This window comes from Lathyrus oleraceus, chromosome 7, assembly GCF_024323335.1.
Source record: "Lathyrus oleraceus cultivar Zhongwan6 chromosome 7, CAAS_Psat_ZW6_1.0, whole genome shotgun sequence".
Lineage (NCBI taxonomy): Eukaryota > Viridiplantae > Streptophyta > Magnoliopsida > Fabales > Fabaceae > Lathyrus > Lathyrus oleraceus.
Window position 1 is genome coordinate 544,133,773 of NC_066585.1, and position 22,614 is coordinate 544,156,386.

The 22,614-nt window shown below is 34.6% G+C and overlaps 1 protein-coding gene across 1 annotated transcript; it reads left to right on the top strand.

The window, feature by feature from the left end:
• Positions 1–2,676: 2,676 nt before the first annotated feature.
• Positions 2,677–4,428, top strand: LOC127104915 (putative UPF0481 protein At3g02645). Its single transcript, XM_051042054.1, has one exon. The coding sequence runs from the start codon at positions 2,728–2,730 to the stop codon at positions 4,426–4,428; it is 1,701 nt and encodes a 566-aa protein (XP_050898011.1). The 5' UTR covers positions 2,677–2,727.
• The last annotated feature ends 18,186 nt before the right edge of the window (positions 4,429–22,614 follow it).

The following is a 22,614-nucleotide window of genomic DNA, read 5'->3' on the forward strand; positions in this document are numbered from 1 at the left end:
GCGTGAAAAAGTCGCCCGCGGCCAAGTACGGGTCTTACATGTCCCTTCACGTTACCAAATCGCTGACATCTTCACCAAAGGACTTCCGTTGCAACTCTTTGATGATTTTCGTGATAGTCTCAACATTCGTCAGCCTCCCGTTTCGACTACGGGGGTGTATTAGAATATCATTGTTATTATTAGGATATCATTGTTATTATTAGAATATTATTGTTATTAAATAGTCTTGATTGTATAGCAAACAGACAGAGAGAAAAACTGATTGTATATATATCATTGAAAATCAATAGAAAGGCAAGGCCTATCATTCCAATAGCAATAAACCATATTATATTCAAACGAGTCATATGTTCTGAATGTATTTCTTTTATAATATGACATTTCGTCATGTATTTGTAGTTTTTTAAATCTCAAGAGCGCATTGATAAAGGGATGTACGAAGAATTGATTCGAATCTTTATAAGGTAAGCAAAAGATATATTACACAACTTACTATTAATTTTACTATCTTTTTCTCTAAAAAAAATCTAATTTAAGAGTCTTACATTTTTTCTTTACTACGGAAAACAATTGCAAGGAAAAAGAAAATACTTTGAATAGAGATTTCATGTTCGACATTCCTCTTAAAGAACGTCATTGATTACACAGTATCAATATTACTTTGCATGCTTCGATATAATTTTGAATATCTTTATTTATCATTTTCAAAATGTAATAATATTATTTTTAATGCGGCCTACAGTAGAAACTTCATAAAAAGAAAAACAAATATTTATTTTTCTCTGTTGTGCGCATTAACGTTAGTTATTATACAGGCAAAATATTACACTTGTTATTTTCACTATCAAATACGATAAAACCCGAAATACTTCCAACTTAACTTTTGCTCGCTCGCGCTATACCGCAGCTCGAACAGAGACCTCGAAGGCAAGCTAATGCGTCGAGATGTGGAACAGAAGGACAATTTGATCAGGCGGATCATTAATTTTCTTATTGATTATTGTGTATTTGAATTTTACAACATAATATTATTAATTATTTTTCATTTTATTTTTTATTTAAATTTTTTATAATTATAACTTAAAAATATTATAAAAATAAAATAAAACAAATCATGCGCCACTTGCAATGACGCATACTCTTAATGACTTAATGGATGTGTCAATAACATTGACATATGATGCATGTTGTCGCCACATGCAATGATGTCTATGTGTAAATTTGTTAAGCATGTGCTTTTGACTACTCCTCTTAAAAAGTGGCTATTTAACTAAATAATTTGAAAATATAATTATTTTAATATTACTTTTAAAAATAGTAGTTATTTAAAAAATAAATTTAAAAAATGCAATTGATATATTCACCGATTTAGACACCGATGAAAAGTTCAAGCACTACTTAAAACACATTCGTTTTTGTAACTATGAAAAATATATATCCATTTCCTAAAACACATCCTAATCTAACTTATCTCATCAATTAAATAATGAAAATATATATATATATATATATATATAAAAGGGAAAAGAGTCATATATGTGAGAATGGGGCATGTGCCCCCACTAAGTTTTCCAAAAATATATTTAAATACCATTATATATTTATATAACAATTAATAAATTAATATTTATATAAAATAAAATAATTCATAAAAAATAATCTTAGAATATGATTATTAAAAATTACATATGAACTCATATTATATATTATATATGAATAATCATTTAGGGTCTCGTTTAATATGATTGTGAATTTTTTATTTTTTTTTAAAGTAAATTTTAAAATTTAATATATTTGAATTAAAAATAAAATTAAAAAACTTTCAAAAATAAAATATTTAAAAAAATTATATAATACCTTTTAAAAATAAATCTCATAATATATATATATATATATATATATATATATATATATATATATATGAGAAATTAAAATAGTTTTAAACAGTATAAATTTCATAAGAAAAGTTCAAAGAAAACAAGCTCTCATTTTAGTTTCACCAACCATATGGAGAGAATGGTTCCCACATTCAAGGAAAAAGAAGAAAAGTCACAAATTCTAATTATTCATCCTTTAACTTTCTGGATAAACTTCTTCTACTTTACACCATTTTCTAATATATTCTATTGCCAATTAGTCATTATTTTCAATTATATAAAACACGTTTCAAATGTTCACATTTCTTACATTCCATCAAATTCAAGTAATGTCATTATCTAGCTTGGTGGTCAGTGCATGATAATTCAAAGAAACATATTATAATATCAACCTCTTCTATACCTACTCCTTTAGAATAAATTTTGATTAAAACAAAAACATCAAAACCTGAGAGTTTAGTAATTAAAGTGTTATTGATGATTACTTAACAACCATTCTTAATAAAGTTTAAACTTGGTTCCTTAAAGTTATAAGGTGTTGTAATGAGTATCTATGAAGAAAAAAACTTGTTACCTTAAAAAATTAAAAACTTTATTATTGGTGAAAATTTTCAAGGTAAGACAGCTAAAAAAACACACACAAAGGAAACATGCATGATTAAATTGATCCCATTTACACCAAAAAAGTTAAGCATGAGCAACACATTTTTAATTATTTAATGTCAATTTGGATATATAAGTAATAACTAGTGCAATGTTACAAATTATAAGTACCATACAAAACAACATAGAAGTTTCATCAAAATTGTCAAATATACTTTATTCTTTGTAAGAGTGTTAGTTAAAAAACATGTCTTCTTTAAGGTCCACTATGTCATATAATTCTAAATCAAACTTTGATGAACTTAGATGGGTGATTCATATCAGAAAAACACTTGAAGAAGAATTTGAAGAGGAAGATGGTGAATTATCTGTAACCATTTTCAATGTGCCAAAGCTTCTTATGGCTAGTGATCCAGATTCATATGTTCCACAACAAGTTGCAATTGGTCCTTTCCATTATTGGCGACCAGAACTCTATATAATGCAAAGTTACAAGCTTGCAGCAACAAAAAGGTTCTTAAAATCATTACAAACTCTCAAGTTAGACAAACTTGTTGACCAATTGACAAAGTTTGAACAAAGGGTTAGAGCATGTTACCACAAATACTTAGATTTGAACGGTGAAACGATGGTGTGGATGATGATCGTTGATGCATCATTCTTACTTGAGTTACTTCAAATTTATGCAATGCAAGAAGGTGTAACGAAAAGGGTAGTTTCGTCAAGCATGTCCCATTTGGTGGATTATGCTGGAAGAAAATCAGCTCATAATGCAATGTTGAGAGACATTGTGATGTTAGAGAATCAAATTCCATTATTTGTTTTGAGAAAATTACTCGAGTTCAAGTTTTCGTCACTCGAAGCGGCTGATGAAATGTTGATTATCATGTTTATAGGTTTGTTTAAACAAATTTCACCTTTTAAGATGATTGAAGATTTTCCAAACATTAAAGTCTCCGAAAGTGCGCATTTACTAGATTTCTTTTATGACATGATTGTCCCTAAATTAGAAACCGAACAAGATATTGCTATTGACGTTGAGATTCAAGAAGAGGAACAAGATCACAATGGAGATGATGAAAATTCAAAAGGTGAGTCTAGTTATGTGAAGCAATCCTTCAATGAAATTTGGAAGATTCTTTCAAAACTTAACAAAGGACCTATGCAACTACTAAAAAGGGCTCTTGTATCAAAACCATTGAAAGTTCTTGTCAAGTTTCCTTGGAAAATCATAACCAATCTTCCCGGAGGTAAACTTCTAAAACAACCTATTGAATATTTATTTTTCCCAAAAGAAAAAGGTGATGAAGAAAATCAAGAAAATGAAACTTCTAGTACTTTTATCAACAAACCACCTTTGATTGAAGAAATCACTATTCCTTGTGTGAAGGAACTAGTGAATTCGGGGGTTCGATTTTTTCCGACGAATGATGGAAGTATATCAAGCATTAACTTTGATGAGAAAACGAGAACTTTTTACCTTCCTATAATTAGTTTGGATGTTAATACTGAAGTTTTTCTTCGAAACTTGGTTGCATATGAATCATCTGTCGGATCTGGACCGTTGATTATAACCCGTTATACCGAATTGATGAATGGAATTATAGATTCGGAGGAAGATGCAAAGATTCTAAGTGAAAAAGGGATTGTTTTAAATCACTTAAAGAGTGATAAAGAAGTTGCTAACATGTGGAATGGAATGAGTAAGTCATTGAGATTGTCAAGGGTTTTGTTCTTGGATAAGACTATTGAAGATGTTAACAAGTTCTATAATAGTAGAATGAAGGTGAAAATTTGGAAATTTATGAAGTCTTATGTGTTTGGTTCATGGAAGATATTAACATTTTTAGCTGCAATTTTCATGTTGCTTTTGATGGCAGTGCAAGCTTTTTGCTCAGTTTATACTTGTAGTCGCTTCTTTGAATCAGCACTGCAACAAAGTGATTGATTCAAGTGAAGTGTTTTTGTTTCTTGTTTTTAAGTCTTAACATTTCTTGTTCTTATTTTTAAGTTTTAACATTTCTTGTTTTTTCTTGTTCTTGTAATAAATGTAGTTATGCTATGAATTGTTTTTTATTATAAACTTGAATATTATTGTAAATAAATGAAAGGCAGTGTAATTGAAAAAATCAACCATTCTCTAAAAACAAAGTAAAACGTGTGAAAGTGGAAAATGCTCGTCAAAGGTTTTGTGATGAAATGACACTAATTTATGGGAAATAAGCAAACATAACAATTTTTGTATATCATATAAAAGCAAGTGGGATAAGTGGTATTAACCACTTATAATGAAACTAATAAAGAAAGAAAGACTCCATGAAACAAATGTCAACCTTGCCTTGATTCACAAACCTTCATTTGTTTAGTGTCATACAAATTATTATTAATTTTAAATATGAAATTCTTACACTAAAATTTATTGTTTAAAAATAAATAGAAAATTTATTAGAATTAAAATTTTATTTTAAAATTAAAAATAAAGTTTTAAAAAGTTATAAAAATAATAATAATATTTATTTAATAATTTTATTCTAAAAAAATTCTATAGCAAACACATTAAATTATTTTAGTAAATAAAGTGGAATTTGTAATAAAGTGGTAAAATGAACTCTTGGTACGGTGGAACAAGTTTTAAGTATGTGAGAAAGAGTTGGATTTGTAAGGTTAACTTTTCAATACCGAAATTAGTTGTTGAGTGAAAAGTAGCATGAGAGAGGGGATGGATTGAATACCTGAAATGGTACGAAGTGATCAATATATAGTATGACCACTTAAAACCATATATATGTGTGATTCAATGTCTTATATGCGTGTCGTCCGATTAGATCAAACAGTGAGAGATGTGATGGAGAGTGTGATTGTGTGTCCTCGACAAGGGCGAGGGTCCACCTGTTTTGTTTGTCTTCTCTTTGATGCTTGTTATTGGGTCTTTTTGTGGGCCTTGCGGACGACCCATAACAGTTTTCCACATGCCCTTAATCCTATGTCGTAGAGCGAGAGCTTTGTCGGGCTCGTCTTTTGTTCGCTATATGGTGGAAGAAAACAAAAGAGTTTTGATGGAACGTTGGTATCATTAGGGAAAAGGTGCATTAAATATCTCTCTCATGATTAGAAATGTTTCACACATACATCACAACACGCTCCCCAACGTCTAGCAGTAATGCTTCCTTCTGATAATAGGGCATTTGAGTGCTCTTGAATGGTGTTCAATAGAATCTTGACTATTGACGGTGCGGTTTACGCTTCCCAGCACCGAGAATTTTATGGTTCATCTCCCTTTGGGGATATATAAAGAGTTTTGTGGTTACCATGTTTCCCTTTTCTCCATTCGTGGACTTTTGAAAGTTATTCTCCTTCGTGTGCAACCTTTCATATTGTCGTCAATCTTTTCTCATTGGCTATTAATCTGTGTCTGCCTTGTGATGAATACTCATGGTGTTCGTCACAAGCTCTTCATCGTCGTCGTGCCAAATCCGCTATGGTGAAGAAAGAGAGGTGTGCTTTAGTGTTTATGTGATGGTGTTAGGTGAGAGAGAGAGAGAATAGATTAAAAAAATATGAGAGGAGAGAGGGAATTCAAGTATGAGATTATCCCGTGATACCTCTCTTCTTTTGTTTTTCATCATCATCTTATTCCCTTGGCCACATGGCTTATTTGTTGGCCCTTGATTTATGTGACCTGGTCTATATTGACGACACCCCATATGTTCCCTCTTAATCTTAACCGTGCCATACGCTTGTATAGTCTCCACCCTAGGATCTCCATGAAGCTTGATCTAAAGAGCGAGGTTGAGTCAACCTGGTTGACTCCCTCAAACCCCTTTTATACTCAACATGCGTTTTGGACCGCTTTGGTCATGGCATTAGCTATTTGTGCCCCCTATATTTTCTTTTATTATTTTTTAATTTAATTTTTGTGTGTGTTTACATTGGGAATTTTGGCCCATGTGTTATTTTTGTTTTTACTACACCATAACCCCATAATATTTTCATGCACCCCCTTTCATTTAACCATTTTATTTCATTGTTTGTATTTTTAGTTTTATTATTTTTGTTAATAAAATATCTTAATAAAATAAAATCAATAGTTTCAATTAAAAAAACCCTTAATCCAATGTCAAGTGGCCTTTTCAAAACTTATCATTTTTCGATCGATTTCGAATGAACGTAAATAAAACCTTGATCCATATCAAGTGCATTTTCAAAAATCAAAATAAAATACCTAATCGTTTTTAAAACATCTTTCATAAATAAGATGAAAAAGGAACGGTTTTGTGTCTTTCACTCTTTTCTCTGATTGCTTATATACGAGTCGTATAGCTCGACCATTCGAGCATTCTCCATCTGATGACACTCTGTCGTTACATATTTTATGTCGAATAAATAAATAAAAACAAGTCGAAGATGATCAAATTTGATGAATTATGGCCAAATAACGGAGCAAAAATGACCAAGTATGAAGAATTGGGGACTTAGAGAAATTTGACTGAAAAGGGAGCAAAAGCGAGCAAACTGCTGGAATAATCACGTGATGCATCGCATGCTATTGCGTGGGCGGTAAAAAATAGGAAAATTGGCATTGCGTTACATCGCACGCGTGGAAGAGCTGCCAATGCAGCATCTCGGGCGCGATGTAGTCTATTATGCACGCGATGGGCCCTTTTTCTGGGAAATTTTTTACTCTTTCTGGTACGATTTGATGGCTATAAAAATACAGACTTTGGACTTTTTAGGGATTTTGGGATTGGAGACTGGAGAATATGATTTACAACACCGGAAGTGAGTTTTAGAGCGTATTCGAAGCCATTGGATGCCAGATCTTCAAGGAATTCTTATTCAATCTTATTCTTATCAATTTGTATTGTAATTTTATAAGTATGAGTAGCTAAACACTCTTAGGTTAGGTTTTGTCTGATGAATCTGTTTCAAACCTGTTAGGACATATGTTTAATTTTCCGTTGCATGAATTATCTTAGTTATATTTTATTTAATTGCTTTTTTTACTTAAAGCCCATTATTTTAGATACTGTGTTAATGTGATTATAGACGTATAGGGAATATTTACCCCTAGCCTATGCGTATGATCTAGGGCAATTATCCTACTTATGTCGGCTGAATAGGGATAGGAGACCTCGAGTAGTGGACTTAAAATTAACGTACTATATCATCGTCTGACTTCGCTTACGTCAGTTGAATAAGGATAAGAGACCTCGAGTAGGAATTAGTGAGTTATACACCAATAGATTGAGTATAGTGGCCTTGTTAACTCGTCGTGGAAATATAAAGACATTTGATTTATGTAATGCATTAGACATCAACAAGGGAGAAATAGGGGATTATGGGCAAAACCTGATCACTTTCTTAAAATTATCATAACACTTCTTTTATTTTTAACTATACACCCCCTAATTGTTACTTTTTACACTTTCACAACTATTGTTTTGTTAAATAATAGTCTTTATAGATTCGATACTCTTTTTATTATTGCGACACTATCGGTACACTTGTCGAGAAGTCAACATCATTCGTGTAAAACTTTCTAACCTGATTCATCTTTGGATTTCTTTCTTAATCAAATCTTAAGCGATCTCATTTTCATAATAAATCGGACCATAAAAGAATAATTGGGTGTATACCTCTTTCTTCCCTGAATACTTGGATACGAGCTGTATAGCTCGACCATTCGAGTATTCGTCTTCCATTCAAAAAACTCTAATCATATCTAATTCTTTTCACAATTAATTGGATGAAAAAGGAACGGTTTGGTGTATATCACTCTTTTCCTCGAGTGTTTGGATACGAGCCTTATAGCTCGACCATCCGAGCTTTCGTCATCCATTCAAAAACAAACTTCAATCCATTAAACTTGTATTTTCTCGCCCCCATGCAATCATATTTTTTTTTCATAAAAGAGCAATGTTTAGTTTGTTCTACCGCGATACAAACAAACACTTAAGTCTCCAATTGCGAGCATACAAGCAACGGTTAACCGCTAGAACGCGATCTAAACATTCGTTCCACTACGCCAAAAACTGGAATAGACAGCGCCCCTTAGAGGGCGCTTTATTACAAAAGCGCACTCTAAAGTAAAGAGAAAAAATAAGGAGCATACTATTGGAATAGACAGCGCACTTTAGAGGGCGCTTTTGTAACAAAGCGCACTCTAAAGTGAAGCGAAAAAATAATGAGGAAATGGAGGGACACCAATAGAGGACGCTTTATTGAAAGCGCCCTCTAAGGGTAACCTTAGAGGGCACTTCTAAAAAAGCGCTCTCTATGTCCATGTACATTTCCAGTTTATAAGGCGCTTTTGGAAAGCCTTAGAGAGCGCTTTTAGAAGCGCCCTCTTAGGCCCCCTTTAGAGGGCGCTTTTGTAACTAAGCGCCCTCTAAAGTGAAGCCAAAAAAAAAATGGAGGGACAACAATAGAGGGCGCTTTTGTGAAAGCGCCCTCTAAGGTTACCCTTAGAGGGCGCTTTTGAAAAAGCGCTCTCTAAGTCCATGTACATTTCCAGTTTAGAAGGCGCTTTTGGAAAGCCTTAGAGAGCGCTTTCAGAAGCGCCCTCTTAGGCCCCCTTTAGAGGGCGCTTTTTTTAAAAAAGCGCCCTCTAAGGTCCCCTTTAGTAAACATTAAAATTATAACATATACTGCATGTCTCTTTATTTTCCCTCTCTATAAGCTATTTCGTTTACGTAACTGGGTTTTCTCTCAACTGCGATTACTCTCTACTGCGATTACTCTCGTCCTCCGTTCGTTCTCCCTCCCTCACCGTCATCGTCGCCGTTCGTTCTCCCTCCCTCACCGTTCACGTTCACTGCGTTAACCTCTTCCACCGTCACTGTTCACTTTCTTCTCCATCGTTACCGTCACCTTTAAGGTATTTCTCTTCTCCATCGTTACCGTTCACTTTCTTCATGTGTTTGATTAGGGCATTTTCTAAACTTAGTTTTTCATTTTGTGCATTATGTTGATTAATGTTGTTTAGGGCAAACTGAGTTTTTTATTTCTGATTGAAAACTGATATATTTGAAGTGTGTTTGAGCTTGTGCTTGGAAGTTTGATGATTATGGATGCAAGTTTGTTCATGTTCCAAACACCATAAGTTTGCATTGGTCTTTTGCATGCAGTAGGTGTGTGTGAGTAAATGTGTATGCAGTAAGTTTGTGCATGCAGTAAATGTGTTCACGTATTGAATCATTGTCTTACTTGGGTCTTATTGAATCATTTCTATATTACAGATAAAATGGTTAACCAAGACGATACCCATGCCGCGAATGAATCACGTAATAATGTTGAAAAAGAAATCAAACGAGGATTGACTGTTATGAAGTCAATCATTCGTGCAAGAGACAAGGGTGTAAAATTTGAAGTACATTGGAGTGCTGAAGACCAACTAATTGAGCCTAACGGTTCAATGTTGGCAAGTTACATTGGTTTCCTTGTTCGCCAACATATTCCGATTACATGTGATAATTGGAGAAGTCCGGACTTGAAGGTTGGCAAGGAAAAAATATGGTCGGAGATACAGGTACTTACCATATATTGTTATATGTTTTTTTTGTTGACTATTTGTTAACCATATATTGTTATAATATTACTTTATAATAACACACTCCATTTGCATGTTTTTTAGAGATCCTTTCACATCGATGAAAGCCGGCAAAAATATTGTATTCAATTGGCCGGAAAAAGACTCCGAGGATTTCGATCCTTTTTGTGCAACAAATTTCTCAAGGATGAGGAAGGAAAATTTGTTGAAGGAGAACGGCCAATGAAGTATGCCGAGATTATTTCAGCCGATGAATGGGATAACTTTGTCGCCAAACGAAGAAACGAAAAATTCCATGTAATGTCTATTAATTATGGTATTATACAATTGTTAAGTTACTTGGTTCTAATATGCCTTAAACTTTTTTATCCAGGAAGTAAGCGACATAAATAGGAAAAGGGCATCAAAACCCGCGTATCCGTACAAAAAAGGGCGTACGGGTTATGCACGGTTACAACAAAGAATTGTGAGTATATTCAAATGCTATGAGCTTATACATTGTCACAATATGTTATAATTGATGATCTTATAATCTAATTCAATGTGTAGCTAGCCGAGGAGAAAAGTGACGCAACATCTCTTCCGGACCACGTATTATGGAAGGCTGCTCGGGTTGGGAAGGATGGGGCTGTCGTTGAAGCGGTCCAAAATGTTTATGACGAATGTGTAAGTATATGTAACATTATTTCTTTAATTATATCGAAAATTTTGTTAGACATATAATTCATTTTTAATCTCCTCTAATAATATTTCAGGAGACTTTATCCCAAACCGTACCTTCAACCGAGGTCCAGGATTGCAGGAGCGTACTTAGTCGAGTACTAAATGTTCCTAAGTATTCCGGTCGTGTGAGGGGTAAGGGTTTTGGTGTGACTCCGTCGTCATTTTATAAAAAAACAAAAACAAAAAATCCTACCAACAAAGAGGTGATGGAGACCTTGGCGGAGTTAAGGGCACAAGTACTCCAACTGCAAAACGAGAATGCAAGGTATAGAGAGGAAAAGTGCGCTTCCGAGGCAAAAGATACTAGTGACCGAGCTAGTATCAATCATCAACCGAAATTTCCCGAGGTAATTATATATGTTATTATGAAATTAAAATAGCACTTTTTTACTTGACACATATACAAGTTAACAATAACATTTATTATTGGTTTAGGGCATTTCACCTTGTCAGCTGTATCTATCGTCACCAACTTATCGCATGGTTGGCAAGGGAAAAGTGCACAATACTTCGGGTGAATTACTTCACCATAATCCCCTCCCGGTGGGATTTATGAAAGTTTCGGTTGACCTCGTATTAGATACTGACGCCCGTCTACCATTACCCGACGTTGTTTCAGAGACAACGTTGATGCGAGATGCAGTCGGATCCTTTGTTGGTTGGCCGTCAGATCTAATTTTCCCTGATGCCGAGGTATATATGTTCTAAATGATTATGAATATTTAGAATTCACATTTCAATTCAGCTACAATTATGATATTTAATCAATCCTTATTACATGGTAATGTTAGACTCCTACAAGACCCACCCCTAAAGCTGGTAAAGGGATTTCAAGACGCATCGAGTCGGTTGCATCTCAAAAAGAGGTACAAATATATATACTCATTGAATTATATACACAACGATTCTTTTGCATCACAAAAAGTAATGATTTATTTTATATGAATTTTTAGGTTCCCGGTCGAAAGTTGAAAAGCGATGGTAAGGATATTCCAACGAAGGATATTCCAACGACGGCCGGGACAAAATCTCAAATTATGATGCGTCTTGAGAAAATGGTGGAAGAGTCCGATATTATGGACGGGTCCATTCGTAGTATAGATTTTGATGAAGGTGTTTTCGGAAAAGCTCATTTCGAAATAATTGGAAAGGAGGACATGCAACAACTTTTTGAGCACGACGAATTGGGCATCGCTATCATTCATACATACATATGGTACTCCGATCAATCTATATTTACTTAGTTGAACAATTTATTTACACATTTCAATGAGTAGTCTAATATTTATTATGTTTCTATTTAAGGTATATGTATGACAAATTGATGCGGGGAACTGAATTGTGTAACCGTTTCAATTTTATTGCTGCTTCCCGTGTCAACGCAACGTTAATATCGAAAAATCCAACATCCGTAAAGAATGATCTAGTCGATAGATTCATGGCGGCCGGCGATAATACTACACGCAGTTTGTATTTTTTACCGTTTAATTCTGGCAACGGGTTAGATTTTCTTTCTAATAATTTCATTCTAATCTATGTATATCTTTTACGTAGAAAATTTTCATTCATCTAAATTTTTGTTTTATTTTACAGTGGCCACTGGGTGTTGGTTGCTATGGATCTTTCGAGACTAATAGTGTATTATCTCGATTCGTTATCGGGTGATTGGAGTAAATATCCGGGTTTGAAGAAGACGGTTGACACGTAAGTGAAATTCCCCTAAATATTCGTGTGTATTTCTATATTTAATTATGTCTGTCAGATTGATCTCAATATACGTTTTTATTTTGTTATGGCAATAATAAAATTTAGATCGAAAAAGAATTACCGCATTAGGAAGGACATTACCTGGGTCAGAGTTCAGGTATATATTAAGTATCTTATTTTTGCTTATAATAGTGTTTGTTTTTTTGCTTATAATAGTGTTTGTAAGAAATTAACTATATATATATTGTTTGTTTTTCTGTGTAGTGTCCTCAGCAAAATAATTCGGTCGATTGCGGATTTTTTGTATTGAGATTTATGAGAGATATCATTGCATTGAATCGTATAGACATCCCAAAAATGGTATGGAATAATAACTTAGGGTTTATTTTAATATTATCGGATAACTAATCTAATTTTTTACTAAATCATGAATATGTTTTATTCTCTTAATTGTAGTACTTTGAGGAATACAAATCTTACTCAAGAGCTCATTTGGATGAAATGAAGGATGAATTGTGTCAATTCATTGTTGATCAAAGAATCATATAGCTAGGTTGTATATTGTTGTACATATATGTATGGAATGTTGTTGTTGTATGCTGTTGTTGTATATATGTTGTATATTGTTGTTGTACTTTTACTAAATCATGAATATGTTGTTGTATATTGTTGATCAAAGAATCATATATTAATGTTGTATATATGGAGGATTAATGTTGTATATAAATGGATTCATGTTGTATATATCAATGGATTAATGGTGTATAACATTGGATTAAAGGATGAAATCAATATGAATTTTACACTTTTGCAGCATGCGAACAGGTTACCAATTAAATATCCACTGTTTTTCAAACAAATTTTTTTAAAATAACTAACACTTTAGAGGGCGCTTTCTGTAGGAAGCGCCCTCTAAACACTTTACATTGAGAACTTTAGAGGGCGCTTTGTCCAGAAAGCGCCCTCTAAACACTTTACATTGACAACTTTAGAGGGCGCTTTCTGCAGAAAGCGCCCTCTAAAGTGTTAGTTATTTTAAAAAAATAAGCGCCCTCTAAACACTTTACATTGACAACTTTAGAGGGCGCTTTTTCCAGAAAGCGCCCTCTAAGGTGTCCCTTTATGGACCACTCCAGAGGGCGCTTTTTCATAAAGCGCACTATAATGTGGGCCTTTAGACAGCGCTTTCTCCAGGAAAACAAAACGCTGTCTTTACCTATGCCAGCGCCAGATTAGAGGGCGCTTAAAAGCGCTGTTATAGGCCAAAATAAGCGCCCTCTTTTCCCTTATTTGGCGTAGTGTTCAATAAAATCAACTAACAAATATGTAGTTTTCTACGAAGAACTGTGCAGCTATGCATTCCTCATCTCACCTTATGATACGTAGGAGCAAGACCCGCAATCTTGTCAAACACACTAATAAAAAAAATTGCGACCCTTTTCTTTTTCTTTTGAACTTTTAATTACTCGAAGAAAGAAAATAGCGTAAACTAACATTCTATTCGCAAATCTAACTAAATAATTCTCATTAAGTATAACAGATGTGATGAGTGTTAATATTTTTCCCTCGCATTATTGACTCTAAATAGCGTAAACTAACATTCTAGTGACAAATCTAACTAAATAGTTCTCATTGGATACAACAGATGTGATGAATGTTAATATTTTCCTCTCACATTATTGACTCTAAACTCGAATTTGATTGTGACGATCATTTTATTTTAGAATAAATAAAGTTTAATGACAATTTTATTATCATCATGAACGTGCGAGCCCTCTAAAATAATTTTCGCACCAAGAAAATACACATTTCTTTCATTAAGTCTTTCTTTTATCTGTGACGATTTTGTATTATTTTTAAATAAAAATGACATGTGTGAATATGCCATTACTAAAAAAAAATGAAAAAAATGACATGAGTGAATATGACATTAATAAAAAAACATATACTTTAAAATGACATGAGTGAATATGACATTACTAAAAAAGAAAAAAAAACATATACTTTCTTAATTCCCATCCAGGAATGCATGAAAGAATATATGAATAGTTTATTTACGAACATTCACCTCGTACTTATTCTCAATGGGAGATTCTGGTATATCCTCTCAAATTGCCGTATTCATGCTCTTATATTTTTATTAAAAAGAAATAGCAATTTGTTAAAGAGAGAGAGCAACAACTCTACGTAGGCTTCATGGTTATTTAGTGTCCAATATTCCGTATCTTAAATGTATTTAACAGACCAATTTTTAATGAAACATAAAGTATATTAAATTGTATTTTTTAACTCAGTTAAGCAAATAATTATTAATATTTCATTGAACCGATAGATTATTCCTAAAGTAAATTTAGAGTTGAATTTTTTAGATTTCAATCTTGCAATGAAGATTTTGTTAGGTCTTTTAAGTGATTTGAGTCAATATTGATGTCATATGTCTTATTGAATGACAATTTTGTTTTTATTTTTCAATTTTTTTTATTACACCTACGACAACTAATATCACAATTTATTTTATTATTAAAATATTTATTAAATTTAAATAAATATTCTTAGGATTCTATTTTATGTTCCACTTCATCTTCTATGTCGAAATCATTTAGTTTCTTCTTCCTATCTCGGCGAAATCATTGAGTTTCTTCTTTCTATCTCGAAACTTTTATTCATCTTTATTTTCTTTCATTTTATATCTCGTCGAGACTTCTTTATTTTGTATCGAAGTTATTGTTCTTGCTATCTCATTAGGGTTTACAAATGGGAGAAATTAGAAATTCATCAATTGAAAAATCGAATGAAAGAGACCTATCCATATGTGTTTGTAATCTAGTCATGAAGATGTGGGTTTTAAATACCCTTAAAAATCCTAAGAGAAAATTCTAGAGATCACAAATTTTAGAGAGATACATGTTAGTCAATAAAATTATTACAGTGTATTGTTAATCACATTATTCCCCAAACTCTTGATGTAAAGTTTATTGTTAATTGCAGTCAGAAATAAGTTGTGAGTTATTTAACTAGGGTGATGAACTAGATGAAATGACATGGAAATATCGAAATAAGACACTTTCCACAAGTCTAGATATGGAGTAGAACGATTGTGAAGTTAAACTTGGTTATTTGGAAGAGTTTGGCAACAACAAAATTGAAAGGAGTTTAGCAAGGAAATTGATAAAGAATATGGCAAAGAGTCAAGCTCAAAAAAGGTTGAAAGAATAAAAAAGATGCTACAAAATGAAAAGAAGAAATGTTATTGGTTATTGGTTTATCTTATTATTACATGGTTGTTTTTTTCTATTGTCTATAATATGGTGTAACTATCAATGTTAATTAAGTTTAGTGCCTCTAAAGTTAAGTGTATTATTGGTTTAAAACTACTTAATTTCAACGTAGTTTTGGTATAAGACTATTTCAACTTTTTTGTAATTGTACTTGTCAAAAAGTACATGTGTATGTGTGTGATATCCCTACAAGGGTTTGGGATACTTTGAGGCCTTAGTTGGTTTATAACGGTTAGGGTTTTCCCGGGGTGGCGAGAGACCTTGTACGGTGGTGTTATGGTGTTTTCGATGATAAGAGATGTCAACTCACGTAAGGTGAGAAGCTCTGTATTATGCAATGTGCTCGTCTAGTTATAATTTGTCCTCATATCACTTTAGGGAAGAGGTATTTATAGAGGCTCATGGGCCTAGGGTAACCTTGAAAATGATAACCTTCCACTCAGTTAGTGGTAAACCGTTGAATCCATTCTTCCAAGGAGAGTGTGGATTAGTTATTGACCCTGTCGTCCCTCTAACCAAGAAATGTCTTTTCATGTGTTACCCATAACTCGGCAAGTGATAAGCACTTTGGGTGAGGTGATTCTTATTAGAGGACAACATATTGTCCTCGCCCCCTCTGAGGGCTACAATCCTCTTGCCTATGTAGGTCCTTTACAAATATATCACTACACAAATCCCTCAAGCACAAAGGCTTTGATAAAGGGCAAAGTGCTTTTGAACTATTGCTCACTAGGATATCATGAGACTCTAAGTTTCTTATTGGTGTACATAACCAAGTTGAATGGGCATTTAGTCCTTCAGACGGGGAGTTTATTTAACATGCTTGATGGGAAATCATTGGGAAAAGGTATATTGAGCCTGGATGAGGATAATCCAAGTCCCTCAGGTGAGGCGCTGAACCTCTCAGGCGGGACTTCTTTCAAGCCTTTAGACAAGACTTAACTTAAGTCTCTTAAGCTAGCGTTCACTCACGCCTTCTAGGCGATATTTATATGTTGGATCATGCCCGAGGAAACTCAAAGTCTCTTAGGCAGGGAGTTTAGTTAGTCTTTTTATGGGAGCTCTTAGTCCTATAGGCAAAAGTATATTAGGCATGGCTGATGAGACTCCAAGTTCCTCAGGCGAGGCTTCAGACCTCTCAGACGGGACTTCCATCAAGCCCTCAAACAAGAATTAACTTAAGTACCTTAGGCTAGACATATGCCATGCCTCTTGGGTGAGATTTATATATTGGATTCCTCCCAATGAAACTCTAAGTCTCTCAGGCGGGGAGTTTAGTTAGTCTATTTGATGGGAACTATTTGTCCCTCAACTGAAGGTATATTGAGCATGCGTGATGAGACACCAAGTCTCTTAGGTAAGGCATTAGGCCTCTCAGGCAGAGCTTCTATCAAGCCCTCAGACAAGACATAACTTAAGTTTCCTAGGCTAGACTTCAGTCGTAATTCCTGGGTGATATTTATATGTTGGGTCCCGCCTGAGGAAACTTTAAGTATTTTAGATAGGGAGTTTACTTAGCCTATTTTATGGGAACTCTTAGTATCTCAAGCGAATGTATATTGAGTCTGGTTAATAAGATTCCAAGTCCCTCAGGCAAGGCGTTGGACCTCTCGGGTGGAACTTCTATCAATCCCTCAGAAAAGGTTTAACTTAAGTCTCTTAGGTTAGACTTCACTCGCACCTCATGGGCGAGAATTATATGTTGGATCACACCTGAATAAACTCCAAGTCTCTTAGGAAGGGAGTTTAGTTAAATTTACTCATATCGCATCAAAGGGCGACAAGGATATTAGTACGGAGATCTAACTTACAAAATGTTTCCTTAAAAGGCGGCTAGGAGTTTCACCAGGAGGTCCAACATAAAATATTGCCTTAAGAATGGGGGAGGAACTTCGCTAGGAAGTTCATCATATAAAATATTTCCTTAAGATGCAGCAAGAAGCTTCGTGTGGAAGTTCAACATACAAAATATTTCCTTAAGAGGCGGCAAGGAGCTTTTCCAGGAATTTAATCATACAAAATATTTCCTAAGAGATGGCAAGGAGCTTTGCTAAGAAGTCCAACATACAAAATATTCCTTAAAAGGCAGAAAAGAGCCTTGCTAGAAAGCTCAACATAAAATATTTCCTTAAGAAGCGGGAAGGAACTTCTCCAGGAAGTCCATTATATGAAATATTGCCTTAAGAGGCGGCAAGGAGCTTCACCAAGAAGTCCAACATATAAAATAATGTCTTAAGATGCGGAAAGACGTTTCTCCATGAAGTGCAACATACAAAATATTGCCTTAAGAGGCGGAAAGGAGCTTCTCCAGGAAGACCAACATATGAAATATTTCCTTAAGAGGCGGCAAGGAGCTTCGCCAAGAAGTCAAACATGTAAATATTTCCTTAACATGCGGCAAGGAGCTACTCCAAGAAGTCCAACATATGAAATATTTATGAAAGAGGCGGCAAAGAGCTTTACCAGGAAGTCTAACATACAAATTATTGCCTTAAGAGGCATCAAGGAGCTTCGCCAGGAAGTCCAGCATAAATAATATTTCCTTAAGAGGTAGAAAAGAGCTTATTCAATAAGTCCATCATACAAAATATTTTCTTAAAAGGCTACAGGAGCTTCGCCAGAAAGTCCAACATAAAAAATATTTCCTTAAGAAGCGGCGAGAAGCTTCTCCAGGAAGTTCAACATACAAAATACTACCTTAAGAGGCGACAATGAGCTTCTCCAAGAAGTCCAACATATAATTTTTTTCCATAACAGTCGGCAAGGAGCTTCTCCAGGAAGCCCAACACACAATGTATTCCTTAAGAGGCGGAAAAGAGCTTTGCCATGAAATCCATCATAAAATATTTCCTTAAGAAGCAGTAAAGAGCTTTTCTAGGAAGTCCATCATCTAAATATTGACTTAAGAGGTGGCAAGGAGTTTCTCCAAGAAGTCCAACATATAAAGTATTATCTTAAGATGCGGTAAGAAGCTTCCTCGTGATGTCCAACATACAAAATATTGCCTTAAGAGGAAGAAATGAGCTTCACCATGAATTCAAGCATACAAAAAAATTTCTTAAGAGGCGACAAGGAGCTTCACCAAAAAGTATAGCATACAAAATGTTGCCTTAAGAGGCGGCAAGGAGCTTCACTAAGAAGTCTGGCATACATAATATTGCCTTAAGAGGTGTGATGGAGCATCGCCAGAAAGTCCAACATAAATAATATTGCCTTAAGAGGCGTAAAGGAGCTTCACCAGGAAGTCTAGCATACAAAATATTGTCTTAAGAAGCAGCAATGAGCTTATCCAGAAAGTCTATAATACAAAACATTTCCTTAAGAGGCAGCAAGGATCTTTGACAGGAAGTCCAACATACAAAATTTTGCCTTAAGAGATGGAAAGGAACCTCTCCAGGAATTCTAACCTACAAAACATTTCTTTAAGAGGCGGTTAGGAGCTTCTCTAGGAAGTCTTACATACAAAAAATTTCCTTAAGAGGAGGAAAGGAGCTTCACCAGGAAGTCTAGAATACAAAATATTCCTCAAGAGGCGGCAAGGAGCTTCACTAGGAAGTCTAGCATACAAAATATTCCTTTCAGAGATGGCATGAAGCTTTTCAAGGAACTCCAACATATAAAATATTTCCTTAAGAGGTGGCAATGCGCTTTTCGAGGATGTCCAACATACAAAATTTTGTAAATAACATATGTATTCCTTGTTCGTAAATGTTCAAAGATTCATGTGTAGGTGGGTTGTCTACCCCCATGAAAATTAAAAATAATTTAACTGTAATAATATTTAAGATGGAGAGTGTTCCAAGTTCTATTCAAAAGTTGTCCCTCTAATTCCTGCAACTTGTACATCTCATGAGGGAGCTTTTGGAATATGTGGTTTGGTCCCTCCCAATTCGGTTGTAACTTTCCTTATTGTGCAGGCATAGTCAATTGATTTAAGACCAACTCATCTTCTTGCATTCCCTCGGCCTGACTTTGGAGTTGTACCTTCTAATGGATCTATGATTGGCGGTGAATTCCCAGATGTGGGCGACTTATCTCAATTCATCGACCAAGTCCACGACACATTCTAATCCTGCCTTGTTTACCTCTTGGTAAAATTGTGAGAGTCACCATGAGGGAGTGTCAATATCAATAGGCAGAATAATGTATGCTTCATATACCATGGAAAATTGAGTTTCCTTAGTAGTAGAGTGACGGGTGGTGTCATATGACCATATTATTTCGTGGAGTGATTTTGACCATATACCTTTGGCATCGTCGTGTGTCTTTTTGAGTCCCTTAAGAAATATCATATTCACCAATTCAGCTTGCCCATTGGTTTGTGGATGTACAATATCTACAAACTTTGTTTGTACTCCTAAATCTCAGTAAAAGTCGACAATCACATGTTCATAGCGCTAGGGAACTGGGTTCTATTGTCGGAGACAATGGCTCCGAGGAGACTAAACTTGCACATTATTTTATGCTAGTAGAAGCGGAAAACTCTTTCAGCTTGAGAGTGTCTCCATGAAGGTGTGTCAATCTTTACTGGAAGTATAGTGTCTGCTCCATTTACCTTGGCGATGGGAGTTTCCTTGGTAGTAGAGTAATGAGTGGTATGATATGACTGTAAGACCCCAATTTTGACCCTAAGATCCCTCATGGCATCATAACATGGCATTTGCATTGCCTCAAGGATCATAAGCATCTTGGCTCCTTACTCTTTGGGGTGGGATCTCTTGTGAGTTGGTTTGAGGTCACCAAGCATACTTGAATTGTATATTATTGCTTTTCTCATTTTATTTTACTAACCAAAAGCACAAAAATATGTCACTAACATCTCTTGTTTGTAGCTTGAGCAGTCACAAGGCCTAAAGCTTCTAGGAGATCTTTTACACATTGATAGGGTCAAAAGAAGATGAAAGCAAGCATGACAATGGTTCCCAAAGCTCTCATCCATCAAATATGCCTCCCAATTATCTCAATTAATCATTTTGATCAAAGCAAATCAAAGGGTTCGAGGCTTGTTTCCCAAGGAAACCCTAATTCATTTGTTCATCAACTATGCCTTACTCATGAAGCAACCTCAACCCATGGTCAAATACAATCAAGGTAAGTTCTTTAATTCATCATTTCATTCATATTTGAACTTATTTGAGTGTCCTCAATCATGAATTCATCAAGATATGAGGTTTGGACTTGAGAAGTTGATCAGTCAATTCATCTGACTATTTTGAAATGCACTGAGACCTAACGTTTTATTTGTTTGTAAAATGGAGATGACCCCAAGATAAAAAATGTTCTTAAGGACTATATGAACAAATTTCATGTTCATCAAAAATTTATTTGAAGCTTGGAAGGTCATCATCCACTCCAAGACATTATAGGTCATTTTGACTGAAACCCTAATTTTAGGTCAACTTCCCAAGGACATAACTCCTTCATTTTTCATGATTTTGAAGTGAGACCAAATGCATTGGAAATATTAGGATGTCTAATTAAAATTTTATGTTGAGCAAAATTTCAAAATATCAAAAGAAATACATGTGATAATGCAAAACATTATAGGTCACTTTGGACCAAATGCATTGAAATGTGAAAAATTCCAACTTAAAGTGCCCATAACGTCTTCATCAAAAATCTAAATGATGAAATATTTAGGTCCAAATTAAGTGCCTTGAAAAGATATACAACTTTCATGTTGAATATTTTGTCATTTGGAGCTTGCATCATTAAGACAGAAGGACTTGAACTTTGGCCAATTTTGAAAATCTCACATATGCATGTTTTGCACCCTACACTTCATGTCCAGTTTTCATCAATTTCCAAGGCCCAAATGGAGTTTTGATCAACATAACAAATGATCCTTATGCAATAAGCTTTCCAACCATTACTCATGAGGTGGTGTTCCTACTTTTAACATGGCATTTTCGAAGACTTGAATATTATAGTGCATTTTTGGAAAATCATTTCATTTGCCTTGCATGAGCTAATACAGTCCAATTTGCACATCCATTTTGCTTTCATCATGCATTAGCTTCCAATTCCAAGTGGAATTGGGCCCTCCATGCGCCTGTACAGGCCCATGCATGGAGGCCCTTTCCATTCATGCAAACTTTGAATCATGCATTTCAGCTTGCTTCTCCTATAAATACAAGGCCAATGCTCTTCATTTCTTCAACCTTAAGGCGCCCCAATTGCTGCTGAACTGAAATCCTAGCCATCACTAAAGGAACTAATCCATTTTTCTTCAAATTTTTCAGATCTGAATTTTGATTTCATTGATCAATTTTCAGATCTCAAAGTTCCTAAACCTTCTCTCCTTGATCCATAGTGTCTACTGTAAGCAAAAGCATTCAAAGATTGTGACTCAAAGCCTTGCAAATCAAAGGTTTACTTCAACTGTTATTTGCTTTGAATCAGCTTGTATAGTGCTCTATTTTCATTGTTGTTGTGTGATCTGAAGTCCTCTGCATAGAGGCAACATTGTTATGCTTTCTATTTTTGAAAATCATGAAGTTCATATGAACACCACAGAATTTCCACTTCTGATTTCTCTCAATATAGAGATCTAGAATGGAATTGAGTGGTACAGGGGTGATGTACATCACCCCAGCTCTCGATTGATGCCTGGATCGTGCCATTTGATTACCATTTTTATTTCTGCAACTTTGGACATGGCAGGAAGTTGGCCGGAGAAGACGGTGGCGCTGGCCACCGTCTGGTGATAACACGAAATTATATCATATTTTAGGACTTAATTCCATTAAATTCTATGACTATTTATTTCGGTTTACTGCATTTTATGAGATATTACGTGGTATTTTCTTCCTATTTGTCGCAGGTAGTCTATTTTGAAGAACAAGTGAAAATGGAAGAAAAGGAGGTGCAAAAAGGA

Excerpts from the sequence above, each read along its gene's own strand:
- LOC127104915 (XM_051042054.1), top strand. The coding sequence starts at position 2,728 with ATGTCTTCTTTAAGGTCCACTATGTCATATAATTCTAAATCAAACTTT.